Source organism: Salvelinus alpinus, chromosome 3 (assembly GCF_045679555.1).
Source record: "Salvelinus alpinus chromosome 3, SLU_Salpinus.1, whole genome shotgun sequence".
Lineage (NCBI taxonomy): Eukaryota > Metazoa > Chordata > Actinopteri > Salmoniformes > Salmonidae > Salvelinus > Salvelinus alpinus.
The window spans coordinates 64,974,198-64,995,540 of NC_092088.1; the positions used below are offsets into that span (position 1 = coordinate 64,974,198).

Sequence of the window (21,343 nt, forward strand, 5' to 3'; positions counted from 1 at the left end):
CCGTTCCATCCTGGATTCGAGGCGTTGGGCGAGGGGCCTTCAGTACCTCGTGGAGTGGGAGGGGTACGGTCCGGAGGAGAGGTGCTGGGTTCTGGTAGCGGATGTGCTGGACCTTGAACTGCTGCGGGAATTCCACCGTCGCTGGCTGGATCGCCCTGCGCCTCGCCCTCCGGGTCATCCCAGAGGCCGGTGTCGGCGCCCTGCTGAAGCCGCGCGTCAAGGGGGGGTACTGTCACGACTTCCGCCGAAGTCGGCTCCTCTCCTTGTTCGGGCGGCGTTCGACGTCACCGGCTTTCTAGCCATCGCCGCTCCATTAATCATTTATCCATTCGTTTTTTCTTGTTCCCTGCACACCTGGTTTTCCGATTGCCACCGACTTCCAGCCATTGTCGATCATGGAGGACAGAGGTTTTAGAAATTATAGCAATTGTCTAAATATAATGTACACAATTCCAAGCAGGAAAACCCTTTCAAAATCACCTATTCCACAACTGTACGAGAGCACACAGACTTCAGTGTGGTAAAGAGTCCAAAAAGCTACTGCAGTTTGCCTTACCACTGACTGCTGGACATCAAGGGTAACCACTTCTTACATGTCGGTTACATGTCACTTAATTGAAGATTTTTCAATGTCTAGCTCTCTTCTGGACTGCTTTGAGTTCAGTGACAGACACACCTCAGAGAACTTGGCAGAGGAACTGTTGAGAGTGGCCAGAGAATGGCAAGTAGATGGAAAAGTAGTCTGTTGTGTTAGCGACAATTTAGCTAACATAACCAAAGCCATGGAAATGTTAAAATGGACCCATCATCCATGTCTTGTCCACACAATCAACCTGATTGTAAGAGATGCTCTGAAGGTGATGAAGCCCACTGTGGACAAAGTGAAAGCAGCTGTGGAATACTTCCACAGGAGCACAGTAGGGATGGGGATGCCTGAGCTGAGGCCTAAACAAGACTGCACTACAAGGTGGAATTCAACATTTTATATGTTAAAGCGGTTTCTTGAGTCAAAGGATGCCATCATCTCTACCCTAGCCATTGTCAATGCACCTGTTGATGCTTTGATCCAAGAGGAATGGGAGGTGGTGGAGGAGGTGTTCATAGTCCTGGAACCCTTTGAGCAGGTCACTGTGGAGATCAGTGGAGAGAGGTACAATAAACAGTTATTACTACATCATTAATTAATCCAGTATTATATATGTATATGAGCAGTAGATGAGAATCTAGTATCAGTAGACAAAACATGAACCTGAACTAATAAGTTACTGTTCTCTCTTTTCAGCTATGTGACAGCCTCAAAAATGATACTCCTGTGTAAGGGTCTGCAGCAAAATCACAGCCAGCCGCCAGAGACAAGCAAATGTAACCACAGGACATGTGACAGAGTTGATGGAGAACCTATGTTCATCAATGGACAGAAAGTTCCACGGAATGGAATATAATCACGTGCTATCAGAAACCGCTGCACTTGACCCCAGGTTTAAGAAGTTAGCCTTCAGTGATGCCATGGCGATTGATGAGGCTCTTCAAAGAATAACCTCAGCAGCAGGGAGGGACAGCCCCAGCAGTCAGTTGGGTCAGGCACCAGGGCAACAGGAAGAGGACAACTGAGAGGGGGGATCAGATGGAGCAGAAGCACCAGCAGTAATGCCACAAACGTCTGCTGTTTGGATGCTGTTTGATGAGAGACCGACTGGGGATGCAGTACGAAGGAATCACACAGCAGATGCCATAATGGAGGTCCGGTCCTATTTGGAGGAGCCCCTCCTCCAAAGATCTGCAGACACTCTGAGCTGGTGGAAGAACAAGGCCTCGGTTTACCCACGGCTTACTAAAGTCATGACAGGGAGACTCTGCATAGTGGCCACATCCATTCCCTATGAGAGGGTCTTCTCAAAAACGGGACAAAAAATTACTGAGAGAAGAAACCGCATCAGCCCCTCGAAACTGAGACAGCTTGCATTTCTGAATGCAAATCTCTCATAAAAGCAAAATATGGTCAGCATTGCTGTGTGCTGCTGGTTATAATATGGCAATAAAGAAGAGAGAGAAAAGAGGGACCAGTTTAATGTTTTAAGTGGGATGCTGCAGTTTTGCACATTGTTATTTATTTTTCTTTGATTAGGTGCAATATTATTTTATTATGTTGTTCAGATTGAATACATTTTGAATTGTTACATTTATATGCACTTTGTTTATATACATTAAAAAAGTTATACTTCAAATGCACATGTGTAATAGCATCTTCCTTTTTTACCTTTATTTCAATTTGTGGGATGCTGCAGTTTTGCAAATTGTTATTAATTTTTCTTTGATATGGTGCAATATTATTTTATGGTGTTCAGATTGTATTAGTTTTGAATGGTTAGATGTATATGTACTTTGTTTATATACATTAAAAAGTTATACTTTAAATGCAAATGTTTAATAGCATTCTTTTTCATAACAAACCAATGCATTTTTAAATACATTGTGGTTATGATTTAATTTAATAATTTAATTAGAATTGTTTTAACACCAATCATAGTGAAACTATCGCAAACTGACTTGAAAAAAAATATATAATAATTTTTAAAAAACTGTTTGGCAGTCAAAAGAGACGGCTCTTTTTGGTGAGCTGAGCCGAACGAGCCGGCTCACTGAAAAGAGCCGGAATGGCCTAAATTGTCAATGGGTGCTTGTGCAAGAATCTCTCACCATTGAACGGGTGATACAAGATAGATCAGGCTATACAGATCTCTGCTGGAGCCAGACCCATAGAGATAGATAGAGGACTCATCTTTGTATTTGTGCAATTATAGAGAGCAATGGTAATGGGATATTTTTGTAGGCACTAACTCCTGAGTTCTCTGTAGTTTTTTTTTGCATAAACACCCCAAATAAGGTCTGTGGTAAACACAGGTTTAGGAGATCTGATATGTTTTGTTATATGAGATAATCTTCATCAGCTAACATCACTTTATTTTTTATTAAGCATTTACGTAATCAAAAAGCACATAAAGGCTTCATAATTCATCAAGGCCATTTTATCTGACTGATATTATCTCATAGAACAAAACGTATATGATCTCCTAAGCCTGTGTTAAACTCAGACCTTATTTTTTTGCATTTATCCCAAAACCCTATTCTTTCAATATAGGAATAGCTGAACAAACCAGGAGTTACTAATTTCTGGGGTTTAGGACTACAAACTGGTGAGCACTAAGCAGCTGTGACAACATAAAACATTTTTTTAACTAGGAAGTCGGTTAAGAACAAATCATTATTTACAATGGCGGCCTACCGGGGAACAGTGGGTTAACTGCCTTGTTCAGTGGAAGAACAACATATTTTTACCATGTCAGCTCAGGGATGTGATCGGGTAACCTTTTGGTCACTGGTCCAATGCTCTAACCACTAGGCTACCTGCCGAGCCATTGAGGCTATCTCCATAAAGTAGTCAATTTTCTTATTCACGATTGGCTGATCCCGCCTGATGACCCGGTTGGACATGACTCCAACGGGGTCAGCCAATGAAGTTGGAAGTCCCACACAGTTGACTACATTAAAATGGTGGAAGCTCAATCGCGAAAAGGCCTCTATCGTTCTCTATGGCCAGACTCTGCATAGCCATGTGAGTGATGCAGTGATTTGATTGGTTTCCACTGACGAGATGTGAATGGGGTGATATCTCCGCACATGATCGGCCAATGCCTTGGGGCAGAGGCCATTCGTTTCCGTGTCTTGTTACTTTTTATAAATCCAGGGTTCTATAAAACCCCCAAGAGTAACCTTGTCCTTACTCCTGACATAGGACAATTCCCTGGATTCTGCATTTTTAAAAATGTCGCGCAAATGTCATTGGCAAATAAAGTTACACGTAAAATAGTGCGCAAATATTATTAAATAAACACATTGTCTAAAAGAGAATAGGTCTTTGGCATGTGTAAATGTGCATTTGGGCATTATATTGGACACGTTTATCTGTGGCACGCCAACATCAGCAGATTGGCAAATCACTTTCTAGCTAATCTCTCGTGGTCAGATTCTCGTCGACAGATGAAACGGTGAGAATCTGTCGTTGGTAATGTAGAATTATGTGTGATTTTCGTCATTGATTATTTGGAAGAATCAGGATTAGGCGGTGTTTAAACTGGTGCGGTGATTTTCAAAACCATGTGCAGATGATACATGGTTTCCATTAGATTCAACAGCCACAAAATCTAAATTGTCTATATTGTAAAATTCATGAAAAAAAAAAATTGCCTTTTGGCCATTATAAACACGGGTGAAATTCGCGGAAGGGAGGGGTTTGGCGGAGAGTTTCCGTTTGTGAGGGAAGTCTTGACTTCCTTGCATTGCATAGGTAATGGGCTCGTTTGAGTAAGGCGAAAGCAACAGACTGCAGACGAAAATCGAGGAGTGAAATCATAGCAGGTGCATCTGCCACAGTCGAAAGTAGGTTTTCCCAAAGCAAGGCGCAGTGCAACATGGCAGCAATGTTCACTCTAAACTGGCACTGTTCCCCCTGGACTGCGTGCAGAATACATATCAGCCCGTGCAGAGAAGCATAGCTTGAAGTTCACTCAACTTTCTAGTTTTCTCTCTTAGTAAACACTATCAACGTTTCCCTTTACGGTGGGAATTGTGATCGAATCAACGCAATATTAGCCAATGTTAATGCAACATACCTACACAAAATTAACTATGCAAAACTAACTATGCAAGAGATGTTGTAGGCAGAATGCATCGGAGTAGGATTCTACTGGATTGATACACACGACTCAGCCCATACTCTACACACAGACCGGTGCGGCATAACCAATCAGAGCTGTAGTAGGCCTCTATGCAAAAAGGCCATAGATCGATCTGTGCCATTCAATTTGAACTGTACTGCCTTTACCGCATGAGCGGTAGTGAGTAGATAGCTTGTTTTGAGATCAAAGTGAGAGCTGCATGTAGCCATGTGGGCACATTTGTTCATATCCTTTGATAGTTAGTGAGTTATTAGTCCAGTTATAGATCATTTGTAGTGAGCAATGGGGCAGATATTGCTTCCTACAAGAGCACAAAACATGTACATTTCTAGACATCTTTGAAAGAGTGAAATAGCTTTTTATGTCTTAAAGTGGCAGTGTTGTATTTTGAGACAGGCTTGAATAAATTAAGTAGCCAATAGGCAGAAGGTAGCATAATTAGACTGATAATGCTCTGGGAATAATAATACATTTTATCTTGTAAAGTTATTTCTTGTATCAAACAACACAACAACATTTTCAGTCACCTCCTTGTCTGGAGGACAAGTGGATAAACAGGTTAATGTCAAGCTCTGCATGTTTTTTTTCAAAAGTCTCATGGAATGTAGGCCTACATTGAACACGACACATTGGCTGCTACTGTAGGCTGAATGATAGAACAGCTATTTCCTTGTTAAAATGTTATGGGATGCATTTTCTCCGTAGTTTTTGATGGTAGGCCACTCTGGTAGGCCTACATTATGATCAAATAGCAACAGTAGCCTACTAGACCACTGTCTAAAACTAACTGTGCAGGCCACTCAAATTAACTGAACTCGCTGCAGTGTTCCAGGCAATGTTTTTCCGCTCCTCAGTTGTCCAGTGTTGGTGATCATGTGCCCACTGTATCCGCTTCTTCTTGTTTTTAGCTGATAGGAGCGGAACCCGGTGTGGTCGTCTGCTGCAACAGCCCATCCGTGACAAGGATCAACGAGTTGTGCGTTCTGAGATGCCGTTCTGCACACCACTGTTTTACTGCGCCGTTAATCGTCTGTTTATGGCCCGCCTGTTAGCTTCCACGATTCTTGCCATTCTTCTTCGACCTTTCTCATCAACGAGCTGTTTTCGCTTACAGGATTGCCACTGACTGGATGTTTTTTGTTTGTCGCTCCATTCTCGGTAAAGTGAAAATCCCAGAAAGGCGGCCGTTTCTGAGATACTGGATCCGGCGCGCCTGTCACCAACAATCATACCACGCTCAAAGTTGTTTAGGTCACTCGTTTTGCCCATTTTAATGTTCAATCGAACAGTAACTGAATGCCTTGATGCTTGTCTGCCCGCTTTATATAGCAAGCCATGGCCATGTCTGTAGGAGCCATACATTTTTGTGAAATTGGTGGTGTAGCTAATAAACTGGCTGGCGAGTGTATGCGTGTACATTGTACTATTAATTTGGTGTGAGAGAGACTGAGAGTCTGTCTATTTGTTTTCCCTTTTGTACTTCAATTATTTGCCAGTAATATAAGATTTGACATGTCTCTATTCTTTTGACACTTTTGTGAGTGTAATGTTTACTGTTTATTTCAGATTGTTTATTTCACTTTTGTTTATTATCTATTCCACTTGCTTTGGCAACGTAAACATGTTTCCCATGCCAATAAATCCCTTGGAATTGAGCGTCAAATTGAGCGTCAAATGTCACATTCAATTGTACATATCCACTCTATGCATGAATTGCGGCAAAGTTAGTTCCTGTTTCAGTCAAGTCTTTGGTCACGTTTGCATAGGTCAAAAAAGAACACCCTAATGATTGGTTGACAATAGAGCCTCCCACAATGCAGGTGATGACTGCATGATAAAGTGGTGAAGAGCAACTGAGTAAAGGTGCAGTCGACTGAAGTCATAACTTCATGACCTTTGATCACATGGTTTTTGTAAAGTTCATGCAGTCGTCATCTGTAGTCTGAAATCGGAACATTTTTATTCCCACAATGCAACACACTTCGCAAGGCGTTGACCTGACAAAAGTGATCTGCTCGACGCGCCCTGTGTTTCTCCGGCTGTTTCCACTGACTGACGAGGCTACACATTTGTGCTTAGGGACCCGTCAGCCAAGGCTACGCATCTTCCAGGGGTACGTTTATGAGCTGGAATGTGATTTGAAATAAGATGGTCTTCGTTTTCATTGAGTTGTGGATATGCTAACAATATTTACATATTTTATACACTTGATAATATAATTTAAGAAGCGGTTTCATAGTTCATGTCTCGCCAACTAGGTCCTCTAGCTAGGCTATGTAAAACAATTGATGATTAGTCGGTGGCCTCCTATGCGAACGATTGCCATTGTTATTTGCGATATGTTTCCGGATTTGGGCAGCTGATTTAGACATACATTTTTACTTTTTGTTAACGACAACATTATAATAGTAATATAGGCTTTGGCTACACGACTACATTTAGACAGTAGTGAGGTTATGGTAAACTACATCCTGATCCAGCACAGCAGACAGGCTATCCAACTTTCCTGCTATAATAAGTTGATGCGCTATTAGGCTATGATGCTCTCTGTTATATTTACTTTTTGCTTTGTTTTTATTAGCGAACTTTAAACAAGATGTTTAGGTGCTGTTTAGATAAAATGACAACATTTGGAGACAAGTCAGTAATAACTACAAGTATTACTTACAATGAAGAGAGCTCATTAACCTCTATTGACCCATAAATTATCTTACAAGAGTAATTTAAATGTTTGTATCCGTTTGGGACTGCTTGAACAGCTCCTTTGGCACCATAATAATTATAAAGGAAATATCCGAATGATGAAAAATATCTAAGAGTGGTCAAGAAGTAACCAGATTCTATAGCCTTTGATGAATTTGACGTTATCTTCTTATGAATGGCAATGCATTACACTTTTGTCACAGTGACTGCCAATTGCATTGGGCCCGTAGTCGGACTATCGCTTAAGTCTTAACCTTCTGAAATTTACTTTATAGCTTGCCTAAGCAGAAAGCAGACTGGCATCTTTGCGTGTTCTTTCAGTCCAAAGTTGGTTGTGCCAAATGATCGTACCTCTGGTACAATGAACCAAGCTTTGATTTCCCTTAAGCTGCTGTGTGTAATTTAAGAGACAAACATATTTGTCAACACAGTTAAGCTGATTTACTCAGTCACATTCCAGCAGTGCTGCTTGAATATGGTATTTTATTTATACCAAAGTGGTAGTTTACCATACATTTCAGGTCTTTCAGAATGTATAACTATGGCTCTGGTGATGAGCTGCAATGTGTGACTTGGTACTCTCTTCTCTTTCATCTGTCTATTTAGGTCAGAAATGGAGACTTTTAATTATAAACTAAACATGTACATAGACTCATGGATGGGTCCCAGAGGTAAGTGTTATTACTGTTTCATTACGTGATTTTAAATTACAGTTTAGGAATTATCATATGAATAAATGCTTAATTATTAACACAATTAATTATGACACTATATCTCCTCACGAAATGTTTGCATTGTGTGTTAATACATGCAGTGGAATACACCATGTCTTTTTGCACCTTTATGATTCACCTTTATGCGCAACCTTTCCTGGAGTTAAACAAACATGCTTTGTAGTCACAGCCAATTCTCACTCAAACTGTATTGTGTCCTTTTACCCTCTTCAACCAATATGCCTGTCCTGCAATGTAACTACCCCTCTCTATGCTCTCTATCTCACTGGATAGGAAATAGAGTAAATATGGGAATAACGTGCAGAAAAGAAGGAGCATCTCACTGTATCAGGTTGTTCTGTCCATGTATTTCAGATGAGCGGGTACAGGGATGGCTGCTTCTGGACAACTACCCTCCAACCTTTGCACTAACAGTAATGTACCTGCTGATCGTATGGATGGGGCCCAAGTACATGAGACACAGACAGCCGGTGTCTTGCCGGGGTCTCCTGTTGGTCTACAATCTGGGCCTCACGATCTTGTCCTTCTATATGTTCTATGAGGTAGGCAGGCTACTCCTGATCTGAACTGATACAGACATCCGAAGGAGGTGTTTGTATCATCGCAATGCAACACTGCAGGCGGATAAGGGGAAGTGAGAGGATCGGGTGACTGGTAGTCGTGGCTAAAGGATTGTTTTATTTGGCTAATTTTGTTGAAGGATTCTGTGAGGATTAGGGAAATTGTGATTCTGATTAGACAAAAATGGTGTCTTGCACTGAAGCCACCCCAGAAGACAATGCTGTGGGGGAGCGAGTGGGACACAGCTGGTCTCTGACAGGATCATTGTTAACACAAACAAATCTCTCACCCAACATCAACAAAGCCCTCAATTGTTTCTGAAAACCTGCTGATATTATTAGAAAGTCCTACCATACCCTTGTCTGTACATTATGCCTTGAATCTATTCTACCACGCCCAGAAATATGCTCCTTTTATTCCCTGTCCCCAACGCATTAGACGACCAGTTCTTATAGCCTTTAGCCTTATCCTACTCCTCATCTGTTCCTCAGGTGATGTAGAGGTTAACCCAGGCCCTGTAGCCCCCAGTTCCACTCCTATCCCCCAGGCGCTATCATTTGTTGACATCTGTAACCGTAAAAGCCTTGGTTTCATGCATGTTAACATCAGAAGCCTCCTCCCTAAGTTTGTTTTATTCACTGCTTTAGCACACTCCGCCAACCCTGATGTCCTAGCCGTGTCTGAATCCTGGCTTAGGAAGGCCACCAAAAATTCTGAAATTTCCATCCCCAACTACAACATTTTCCGCCAAGATAGAACTGCCAAAGGGGGTTAAGTTAGCCTGCAGAGTTCTGTCATGCTATCCAGGTCTGTGCCCAAAAGAGTTTGAGCTACTACTTTTAAAAATCCACCTTTCCAGAAATAAGTCTCTCACTGTTGCCGCTTGTTATAGACCCCACTCAGCCCCGAGCTGTGCCCTGCACACCATATATGAATTAATTGTCCCCCATTTATCTTCAGAGTTTGTACTGTTAGGTGACCTAAACTGGGATGTGCTTAACACCCTGGCCGCCCTACAATCTAAGCTAGATGCCCTCAATCTCACACAATTTATCATGGAACCTACCAGGTACAACCCTAAATTCGTAAACACGGGCACCCTCATAGATATCATCCTGACCAACCTGCCCTCTAAATACACCTCTGCTGTCTTCAACCAGGATCTCAGTGATCACTGCCTCATTGCCTGCGTCCGTAATGGGTCCGCGGTCAAACGACCACCCCTCATCACTGTCAAACGCTCCCTAAAGCACTACAAGGAACAGGCCTTTCTAATTGACCTGGCCCGGGTATCCTGGAAGGATATTGACCTCATTCCGTCAGAGGATGCCTGGTTGCTCTTTAAAAGTGCTTTCCTCACCATCTGTAGAACTAAGAACAGATATAGCCCTTGGTTCACTCCAGACCTGACTGCACTTGACAGCACAAAAACATCCTGTGGCGTATTGCATTAGAATCGAATAGCCCCAGCGATATGCAACTTTTCAGGGAAGTTAGGAACAAATATACACAGGCAGTTAGGAAAGCAAAGGCTAGCTTTTTCAAGCAGAAATTTGCATCCTGTAGTACAAACTCCAAAAAGTTATGGGACACTGTAATGTCCATGGAGAGCACCTCCTCCCAGCTGCCCACTGCACTGAGGCTAGGAAACACTGTCACCACCGATAAATCTACGATAATCGAATTTCAATAAGCATTTTTCTACGGCTGGCCATGCTTTCCACCTGGCTACCCCTACACTGGTCAACAGCTCTACACCCCCAACAGCAACTTTCCCAAGCCTCCCCCATTTCTCCTTCATCCCAATCCATCAGATAGCTGATGTTCTGAAAGAGCTGTAAAATCTGGACCCCTATAAATCAGCTGGGCTAGACAATCTGGACCCTCTCTTTCTCAAATTATCTGCCGCAATTGTTGCAACCCCTATTACAAGCCTGTTCAACCTCTCTTTCGTATCGTCTGAGATCCCTAAAGATTGGAACGCCTCCGCGGTCATCCCCCTCTTCAAAGGGGGTGACACTCGAGACCCAAACTGTTACAGACCTATATCTATCCTACCCTGCTTTTCTAAGGTCTTTGAAAGCCAAGTTAACAAATCACCGACCATTTCGAATCCCACCGTACCTTCTCCGCTATGCAAATCTGGTTTCCGAGCTGGTCATGAGTGCACCTCAGCCACGCTCATGGTCCTGAACGATATCATAACCGCCATCGATAAAAGACAGTACTGTGCAGCCGTTTTCATCGACCTGGCCAAGGCTTTCGACTTGGTCAATCACCGCATTCTTATCGGCAGACTCAATAGCCTTGGTTTCTCAAATGACTGCCTCGCCTGGTTCACCAACTACTTCTCAGATAGAGTTCAGTGTGTCAAATCGGAGGGCCTGTTGTCCGGACATTTAGCAGTCTCTATGGGGGTGCCACAGGGTTCAATTCTCGGGCCGACTCTTTTCTTGTATATATCGATGATGTCGCTCTTGCTGCTAATGATTCTCTGATCCACCTCTACACAGACGACACCATTCTGTATACTTCTGGCCCTTCTTTGGACACTGTGTTAACAAACCTCCAGACGAGCTTCAATGCCATACAACACTCCTTCCGTGGCTTCCAACTGCTCTTAAATGCAAGCAAAACTAAATGCATGCTCTTCAACCGATCGCTGCCCGCACCCGCCCGCCCGTCTAGCATCACTACTCTGGACGGTTCTGTCTTAGAATATGTGGACAACTACAAATACCTAGGTGTCTGGTTAGACTGTAAACTCTCCTTCCAGACACACATTAAGCATCTCCAATCCAAAGTTAAATCTAGAATTGGCTTCCTATTTCGCAACAAAGCATCCTTCACTCATGCTGCCAAACATACCCTGGTAAAACTGACTATCCTACCGATCCTTGACTTCGGCGATGTCATTTACAAAATAACCTCCAACACTCTCTACTCAGCAAATTGGATGCAGTCTATCAAAGTGCCATCAGTTTTGTCACGAAAGCCCCATATACTACCCACCACTGCGACCTGTATGCACTCGTTGGCTGGCCCTCGCTTCATATTCGTCGCCAAACCCACTGGCTCCAGGTCATCTATAAGTCTTTGCTAGGGAAACCCCCGCCTTATCTCAGCTCACTGGTCACCATAGCAGCACCCACCTGTAGCATGCGCTCCAGCAAGTATATTTCACTGGTCACCCCCAAAGCCAATTCCTCCTTTGGCCGCCTTTCCTTCCAGTTCTCTGCTGCCAATGACTGGAACGAATTGCAAAAAATCGCTGAAGCCGGAGACTTATCTCCCTCACTAACTTTAAGCATCAGCTGTCAGAGCAGCTTACTGATCATTTCACCTGTACATAGTCCATCTGTAAATAGCCCACCCAACTACCTCATCCTCATATTGTTATTTATTATTTTGTTCCTTTGCACCACAGTATTTCTACTTGCACGTTCATCTTCTGCACATCTATCACTCCAGTGTTTTAATTGCTAATTTGTAATTATTTTGTCACTAAGGCCTATTTATTGCCTTACCTCCCTAATCTTACTACATTTGCACACACTGTATATAGACTTTTCTATTGTGTTATTGACTGTACGTTTGTTTATCCCATGTGTAACACTGTGTTGTTGTTTGTGTCGCACTGCTTTGCTCTATCTTGGCCAGGTCGCAGTTATAAATGAGAACTTGTTCTCAGCTGGCTTACCTGGTTAAATAATGGTGGGGAAAAAATAAAACCTTCATGAAATCGATCTCCACCTTAAACGAATAGCGGGTAATTAGAATGCCATCATCATGCTTAACTTCAAGGTCTGAATACACATAAAGAGAGAATAATAGTGAAGACATCAAAACTATGAAATAACACATGGAATCATGTAGTAACCAAAAAAGTGTTAAACAAATCAAACAAGTTAAACAAAGATTCTTCAAAGTAGTCATCCTTTGCCTTTATGACAGCTTTGCACACTCTTGGAATTTTCTCAACCAGCTTCATGAGGCAGTTACCTAGAATGTGTTTCAATTAACTGGTGTGCCTTGTTAAAAGTTAATTTGTGGAATTCCTTTACTTCTTAATGCGTTTGAGCCAATCAGTTGTGTTGTGACAAGGTAGGAGGCTATACAGAAGATAGCCCTATCTGGTAAAAGGCCAAATCCATATTATGGCAAGAACTGCTCAAATAAGCAAAGAGCAACAACATTACTTTAAGTTTCTTCAAGTGCAGTCGCAAAAACCATCAAGCGCTATGATGAAACTGGCTCTCATGAGGACCGCTATAGGAAAGGAAGACGCAGTTACATCTGCTGCAGAGGATGAGTTCTTTAAGAGTTACCAGCCTCAGAAATTGCAACCCAAATAAATGCTTCCCAGAGTTCAAGTAACAGACACATCTCAACACCAACTGTTCAGAGACTGCGTGAATCAGGCCTTCATGGTAGAATTGCTGCAAAGAAACCATTACTAAAGGACACCAATACTAAGGAGACTTGCTTGGGACAAGAAACACAAGCAATGGACATTAGACCGGTGGAAATCTGTCCTTTTTGTCTGAGTCCAAATTTGAGATTTTTGGTTCCAACCGACTTGTCTTTGTGAGACGCAGAGTAGCTGAATGGATGATCTCCGCGTGTGTGGTTCCCACCGTGAAGCATGGAGGAGGTGTGGGGTTGATTTGCTGGTGACACTGTCAGTGATTTATTTAGAATCCAAAGCACACTTATCCAGCATGGCTACCACAGCATTCTGCAGCGATACGCCATCCCATCTGGTTTGCACTTAGTCCCACTATCATTTGTTTTTCAACAGGACAATGACCCAACACACCTCCAGTCTGTGTAGGGGCTATTTGACCAAGACTGAGAGTGATGCAGTGCTCCATCAGAGGACCTGGCCTCCACAATCACCTGACCTCAACCCAATTGAGATGGTTTGGGATGAGTTTGACCGCAGAGTGAAGGAAAAGCAGCCAACAAGTGCTCAGCATATGTGGGAACTCCCTCAAGACTGTTAGAAAAGCCTTCCAGGTGAAGCTGGTTGAGAGAATGCCAAGAGTGTGCAAAGCTGTCATCAAGGCAAAGGGTGGCTACTTTGAAGACTTTAACCTTTTATTTAACTAGGCAAGTCAGTTAAGAACAAATTCTTATTTACAATGACGGCCGTCCCAGGCCAAACCCGGATGACACTGGGCCAATTGTGCGCCGCCCTGTGAATCTAAAGTATAAAAATAACATTTTGACACTTTTTTTGATTACTACATTATTCCATTTGTGTTAGTTCATATTTGTGATGTGTTCACTATTATTCTACAATGTAGAAAATAGTAAAAACAAAGAAAAATGCTTGAATGAGCAGGTGTCCAAACTTTTGACTGGTACTGTATATGGACATTTACCCCATATATCCTTCGTTTTGAATAAGAATAAAGAAGATTTAGTATTAGTGTAGTACTGATAAATGTTGTATTATAAGTCAAGGAAAATAGCCTAGTCTGCAGTATATTGTTGTGAATAATTGTTTTGCTAACATAGTAAAAGTGGGCATGCAGCATTACATTTAAAACAACAGGCATAACAATGTCATTGTTGACGTGATTAGTGTCTGTGTTGAGACTTTTGTGTATTTGATGTGTCCTCTGCATGTACGAGATTACCCAGTTGAGTAGTGGAGCACAACATTTGCCAATCACCCTGCTTTTTTACCATCCTGTTCTGTACTGGGTCCTGTCTCGATTCAAATGCACTAAAATCCTGTGGGAAAGATTAATTTTCTTCAGAAAATGTTTTATTCAGTACAACATAAAAAGGGGGGGTAATTCTGTCCCTGAGTAGTGCTCTGAGTTTGAGCACATAACACAGCTAAAATAATACACTTTAAGCTGAACCTGAATCTGGACATTTACACTCGTTACATTTAACCCTTTGTTTTTGTCAGTTATTCAAGGCAGTGGTGGATAAAGGCAGAGCCATTTCCATCCATCCCAAATGAGATGAAATGTGTGAACAAGGCCTCCATTTAGTAACTGTGGCATCACTGGTCTGCTCAACAACAATAAACAATGCAGTCACAATGTTGCAGTGGCAACAAAAAGGGTACTGATATTCTCTCTGGTAAATGAGACTAAAATGGAGAGGAGGAGACACAAAATTACTCAAGGATATAATATTGCCCACTGTCCACGCCTGCAGCAAGTATGTGAAGCTAGCATCCTAAATTCCAATGTAAATTCTAACAGGTTTACAATCAGATTTTGTATGGGAGAAAGCTAAATTCTAAATTTTTGGGATCTTATGACACTTGCAATACAAGAATGAAATAAATGTGATATTACAATACAAGGGCAGTGAGGTATTAATGTGATTCAAACTGTGTGAAGATACCAAAGACATGACAATCTAGGTGTTTCTAAATCACCTTGTTCTCTGTCCCCAGATTGTGTCTGCTGTGTGGCACGGGGATTATAACTTCTATTGCCAAGACACACACAGTGCAGGAGAAACCGATACCAAGGTAAAGCAGTCTCATTCTATATAACCCCTCTGTTTTATATTAAATTCTATATAACGTGAACAATCTGTTAGATTCAAAATGTGTATAGTATGTGGGGTGAGAAATGCATTGACACCAGCTTGACTTCACCCTTTCGTTCATTCTTTTTGTGATATTTCCATACCCTTTGGCTCACTACCAGAGATGCAAATAATAGCTTGACGACAAACTTCAAAGACAAACTAATTACCAGATCAATATGTACTGAGCTACTTTTATTGATATGTTCTTGTCCTGGTGGCTTCCAATTCTACTGGTACAGTTTACCTCAGCCAGTACCTGCAAATTCTAACAGATAACCAACTGGGCTCAGACATCAGTTCGTCTAGTTTTGATTTACTTTTGGTTCTCAACTAACGTGAATTCAGTGTGAAATCACCAACAAATGTCACCATGTCCTTGGATTTAGGTCAGAAGTTGGGTGAAAAAAATATGTAAAGCCCTTACATTGATGACTTTTTGCAAATCCAATCAGTTTTCCACATCGATTCAACATCACAGATTTTTTTGGTTGAAATGACATGGAAACAAAGTTGATTCAACCAGTAGTTTTTGCCCAGTGGGAAGCCAAAGGGTCAGACAGCCAGTCTATTTAATCTGTGCTGCTGTCATCAGTAGTGAAATGTGTGATTGGATTGCAGTTCTACAGCAGGGTTTCTTAAACTATGGGTTGGGACCCAAAGTGGGCCCTGAGTTTGTGGGAGGTGGGTCACGATTTATGAGAATACATATATAATCACTCACTATTTCTTCTTAATTTGGGTTGTTGGAGGACGATTTGGGGACGATTTGGGTCACGGGAGGACGGTCAATTTCTCATTTGGGTCTCGAACTGATAAAGTTTAAGAATCCCTGTTCTATAGTAATTAAAACTTGTAAAAGTGTCCCTGCCGTCACAGCAGTGGATGATCATATTTTTATTTGTGTCCTTAATAGAGATTTCAAGAGCATTTCAGTACAGATGACCATTTTTTGTCCCTCAACACAACTTTTTTGGTCAAATGATTTTCACTGGCCATTCCTCATAGGGTGAAATACAAATCTGGCAATGTATGAATATTGAGTATGTCCTTGCAGGAAAGTGAACTACTAGAAAAAGTATTGTATTGGCTGAAAGCTTGACTCTTATTCTTCGCTTTTTTTCTCATTTCAGATCATAAATGTGCTGTGGTGGTACTACTTCTCCAAGCTCATAGAGTTTATGGATACCTTCTTCTTCATCCTACGGAAGAACAACCATCAGATCACGTTTCTGCACATCTACCACCATGCTAGCATGCCCAACATCTGGTGGTTCGTCATGAACTGGGTGCCCTGTGGTCACTGTGAGTGTTCTAACACAGTATTTCCCTTCTATCCTCAACACAGTGGAATAAGCAAGTCAGTTTACACAATTAATAATTCAGAACCACTAAAGTCAAATCCACTGAGCTTTAGGTGAACCTTTATACGCAATTCCTGAAATAGGCTTGGACAAGTAGCATATATACAGTGCATCCGGAAGTATTCAGACCCCTTGACTTTTTCCACATTTTGTTACATTACAGGCTTATTCTACAATGGATTACAAAATATATATATCCTTATCAATCTACACAAAATACCCCTTAATAAAAAAAGAAAACATGTTTTATAGAAATGTTTGGAAATTTACATAAGTATTCAGACCCTTTGCTATGAAATATGAAATTGAGCTCCGGTGCATCCTGTTTCCATTGATCATCCTTGAGATGTTTCAACAACTTGATTGGAGTCCACTTATGGTAAATTCAATTGATTGGACATTATTTGGAAAGGCACACACCTGTCTATATAAGGTCCCACAGTTGACAATGCATGTCAGAGTAAAAACCAAGCCATGAGGTTGAAGGAATTGTCCCTAGAGCTCTGAGACAGGATTGTATCAAGGCACAGATCTGGGCAAGGGTACAAAAAACATTTCTGCAGCATTGAAGGTCCCCAAGAACATAGTGGCCTCCATCATTCTTAAATGGAAGAAGTTTGGAACCACCAAGACTCTTCCTCGAGCTGTCCGCCCGGCTAAACTGAGCAATCGGGGCAGAAGGGCCTTGGTCAGGGAGGTGACCAAGAACCCGATGGTAACTGACAGAGTTCCTATGTGGAGATGGGAGAACCTTCCAGAAGGACAATCATCTCAGCAGCACTCCACCAATCAGGCTTTTATGGTAGGGTGGCCAGACGGAAGCCACTCCTCAGTAAAAGGAACATAACAGCCCGCTTGGAGTTTGCCAAAAGGCACCTAAAAACTCTCAGACCATGAGAAACAAGATTCTCTGGTCTGATGAAACCAAGATTGAACTTTTTGGCCTGAATGCCAAGCGTCACGTCTGGAGGAAACCCGGGCACCATCACTACAGTGAAGCATGGTGGTGGCAGAATCATGCTGTTGTGATGTTTTTCAGCAGCAGGGACTGGGAGACTAGTCAGGATCAAGGGAAAGATGAATGGAGCAAAGTACAGAGAGATCCTTGGTGAAAACCTGCTGCAGAGTGCTCAGGACCTCAGACTGGGGCAAAGGATCAAATCAAATGTTATTTGTCACATACACATGGTTAGCAGATGTTAATGCGAGTGTAGCGAAATGCTTGTGCTTCTAGTTCCGACAATGCAGTAATAACCAACAAGTAATCTAACCTAACAATTCCACAACTACTACCTTATACACACAAGTGTAAAGGGATAAATAATATGTACATAAAGATATATGAATGAGTGATGGTACAGAACGGCATAGGCAAGATGCAGTAGATGGTATAGTGTACAGTCTATACATATGAGATGAGTAATGTAGGGTATGTAAACATAGTGGCATAGTTTAAAGTGGCTAGTGATACATGTATTACATAAAGACTGTTGGGTCGGTAAGCAAATGTTGTTTCCACCTTCTCCACTACTGTCCCGTCGATGTGGATAGGGGGGTGCTCCCTCTGCTGTTTCCTGAAGTCCACAATCATCTCCTTTGTTTTGTTGACGTTGAGTTGGTTCAGCTTCCAACAGGACAACGACCCTAAGCACACAGCCAAGACAACGCAAGAGTGGCTTCGGCACATGTCTCTAAATGTCCTTGAGTGGCCCAGCCAGAGCCCGGACTTGAATCTGATCGAACATCTCTGGAGAGACCTGAAAATAGCTGTGCAGCAACGCTCCCCATCCAACCTGACAGGGCTTGAGAGGATCTGCAGAGAATGGGAGAAACTCCCCAAATACAGGTGTGCCAAACTTGTGGCGTAATACTCAAGAAGACTCAAGGCTGTAATCGCTGCCAAAGGTGCTTCAACAAAGTACTGAGTAAAGGGTCTGAATACTTATGTAAATGTGATATTTGTTTTTTTTTAATTTTTAATAAACTTGCAAAAATGTTTAAACCTGTTTTTTCTTTTTCATTATGGGGTATTGTGTGCAGATTGATGAGGGGGGAAAAAACGATTTAATACATTTTAGAATAAGGCTGTAACCTAACAAAATGAGGAAAAAGTCAAGGTGTCTGAATACTTTCTGAATGTGCTGTACATGGTATATTATTATAAGTAGCCATACAGGTGTCTTTGACTACATGTTTTTCTTGATTTGATTCTGTGAGTGAGATACCTTCAAGTGAAGTAGATCCGTTGTTAGAATTAAGTGTGAATTGAGCCTACTTTTATTTCAGGACTGCACAGCATGTTTTTGCAGTGATATACTGTACCCTCACCTCGTAATAGCTTTACCCTCTCATTGTGGCACACAGTGTCCTAGAATAGTAATGTATTAATCATCTATGCAAAGAAAGTTAGAAAACAGGCATAAAATGGCAATAATTGTAATTAATTGATGTCTAATGTAGATTAATTATCTACCCCATAGTCTCTGACACTGCTAATGTAGATTAATCATCTACCCCCTATCTTATGTCTCTGCCTCAGCCTACTTCGGTGCCTCCCTGAACAGCTTCATCCATGTCCTGATGTACTCTTACTATGGGCTCTCTGCTGTCCCGGGCTTGCGGCCCTATCTATGGTGGAAGAAATACATCACACAAGGACAGCTGGTGAGCCTGCATTTCCATATGTATTGTTTAAAACCCTCAGAGATGGACTTTCACATCCATAGTAATCATCCAGTGTATAGTTCATCCAATCTCAGGGTCTTTGTGAATGTGACAAAGGCCACATGAACCATTGGGCCATTGGTACAGAGTGAAAGTAGCATGTGCATTCTAATCCCTCTTATCTTCTGCACTGTATGCAATGGCAATGTTTTCCGTGGATGGAGCAGTGTTTTAAGTGCACTGAGTTACAGAAATATGTATTTTGGAGATGTTCCAAAACTCTTTGATTATTTCTGCGTGTGTATTTGATATTCACTTAGTTTACAAACAGGTCATTTGAGTTTTGTCTCATTTACTCTCTAGATTCAGTTCTTTTTGACCATGTCCCAGACGACATGTGCAGTCATTTGGCCATGTGGTTTCCCCAGAGGGTGGCTGTATTTCCAGATATTCTATGTCATCACACTTATTGTCCTTTTTGCAAACTTCTACATTCAGGTGAGCAAATATAAAACCCTTGCATTAATTAGACATACTGTAATTATTATTGTTATTATTATTAATGAATTATGGTGTTATGAAGTATTTTACATTGCCCTGATGGTGACGGGGTTAAATATAACAGTGCATTGTTGTCAGTCATTTTGGGGGGGGGTTCAGATTTTTAGCACATCCTAATATATTGACTCCTTCCCTCTGTTTTTAGACTTACAAGAAACACCTTGTTTCACAAAAGAAGGAGTATCATCAGAATGGCTCTGTTGCTTCATTGAATGGCCATGTGAATGGGGTAACACCCACGGAAACCATTACACACAGGAAAGTGAGGGGGGACTGAATCTTGAATACTGTTACAATCCTAACTGTAGGACATATCTACTGTATGTAATGTTGCTAGGAGAGATGGGATAATACATTTCTTCATGAGGATTACTATTGAAGAAATGTATTAGAAGAGTCTAAGCTAGTTAATTCACAAAAGACAAGACATGTTTATCTGAAAGAGATTCCTAACATTTTGCACACCGCAACCTGTTATTATTCATATTGAATCAAAGTTCATTAGAGTTTCTAAACAAGCATAGCATAGGGAGTACACCACAGCACAGTAACCCCAGAGACCCACTTCCTTTTAATGCTGCACAAGATGTTCAACTTTGTCTGTCTTCAGTGTGGTGGGGACAAAGCTTTAATCAACCTTGACCCATACAGAAATAATAACTTATTTTCTATGTTTTAATTCACAACATATGCACTTGTCTACATGCTTGTCCATGAGGGAAAAATATATATTTTGGGGATTCTGTTTTGTAAAAGGTACTATATCTGTTTTTTTTCTCTCAATATATTTTATTTGACCACAAGGTCATACAATCATTTATAAGTATGCAAAAGAGTTGCTTCAAAAAAATGCATTAAAATACATAAGCTGTACAATATCAACATAAATAATTAGATACTGATTTGTGTTCCAAAATGGCTTTGCATACAAGAAAGGAAAGAGAAAAAAACAAACAGGATTGTCACTTATGGCTGAGCATTATTACCTAACATACCAGTAATAGATAGTGATCTTTTTCTTTTTTACACCATGTGTCCGTATCATTCCCACCCTCCCTTCCCAATGTTCCTCAAGGATTTTCTTTTCTTTGTATCCTCTTATTGAGGTTCCCGTTATGAGTATATACACACTAGTACAAATCTAAACTCAGGTACATAATCAATCTGACACCGGTTTCGGTTTCAACAAAAGAAAAATTTGCCATGTCTTATAAAATAAAGTTGTGGATCCACTTTGTGTACATTTCATTTTCTCCAAAGGGAGAATTTGCAACATGCTATTAACCCACTGATTGTAAAATGGTCTGTTTGGCTTTTTCCTGGGGGTCAAAATCAGGTTTCTGGCAATCAGACAGGCATAAACCAAGGCATTTGCTTCCGCCTTTGCTATTCCAGAATTACCAACGGTTGTCCCAGATAGATATTAGTGGGTCAGGACTTATAGATACTTGTGTTATAT

The 21,343-nt window shown here is 41.4% G+C and overlaps 1 protein-coding gene across 1 annotated transcript; it reads left to right on the forward strand.

The window, feature by feature from the left end:
• Positions 1 to 6,606: 6,606 nt before the first annotated feature.
• LOC139571128 (very long chain fatty acid elongase 5-like) lies at positions 6,607 to 21,116 on the forward strand. Its single transcript, XM_071393717.1, has 8 exons — positions 6,607 to 6,849; positions 8,046 to 8,110; positions 8,528 to 8,715; positions 15,159 to 15,236; positions 16,429 to 16,600; positions 19,199 to 19,323; positions 19,687 to 19,821; positions 20,030 to 21,116. The coding sequence occupies exons 1-8, from the start codon at positions 6,707 to 6,709 to the stop codon at positions 20,159 to 20,161; spliced, it is 1,038 nt and encodes a 345-aa protein (XP_071249818.1). The 5' UTR covers positions 6,607 to 6,706; the 3' UTR covers positions 20,162 to 21,116.
• Positions 21,117 to 21,343: the final 227 nt, after the last annotated feature.

Excerpts from the sequence above, each read along its gene's own strand:
- LOC139571128 (XM_071393717.1), top strand. The coding sequence starts at position 6,707 with ATGCAACACACTTCGCAAGGCGTTGACCTGACAAAAGTGATCTGCTCG. Across the intron at positions 15,237-16,428 it reads CAGGAGAAACCGATACCAAG|ATCATAAATGTGCTGTGGTG; the intron begins GTAAAGCAGTCT and ends TTCTCATTTCAG. Across the intron at positions 19,324-19,686 it reads ACATCACACAAGGACAGCTG|ATTCAGTTCTTTTTGACCAT; the intron begins GTGAGCCTGCAT and ends TTTACTCTCTAG.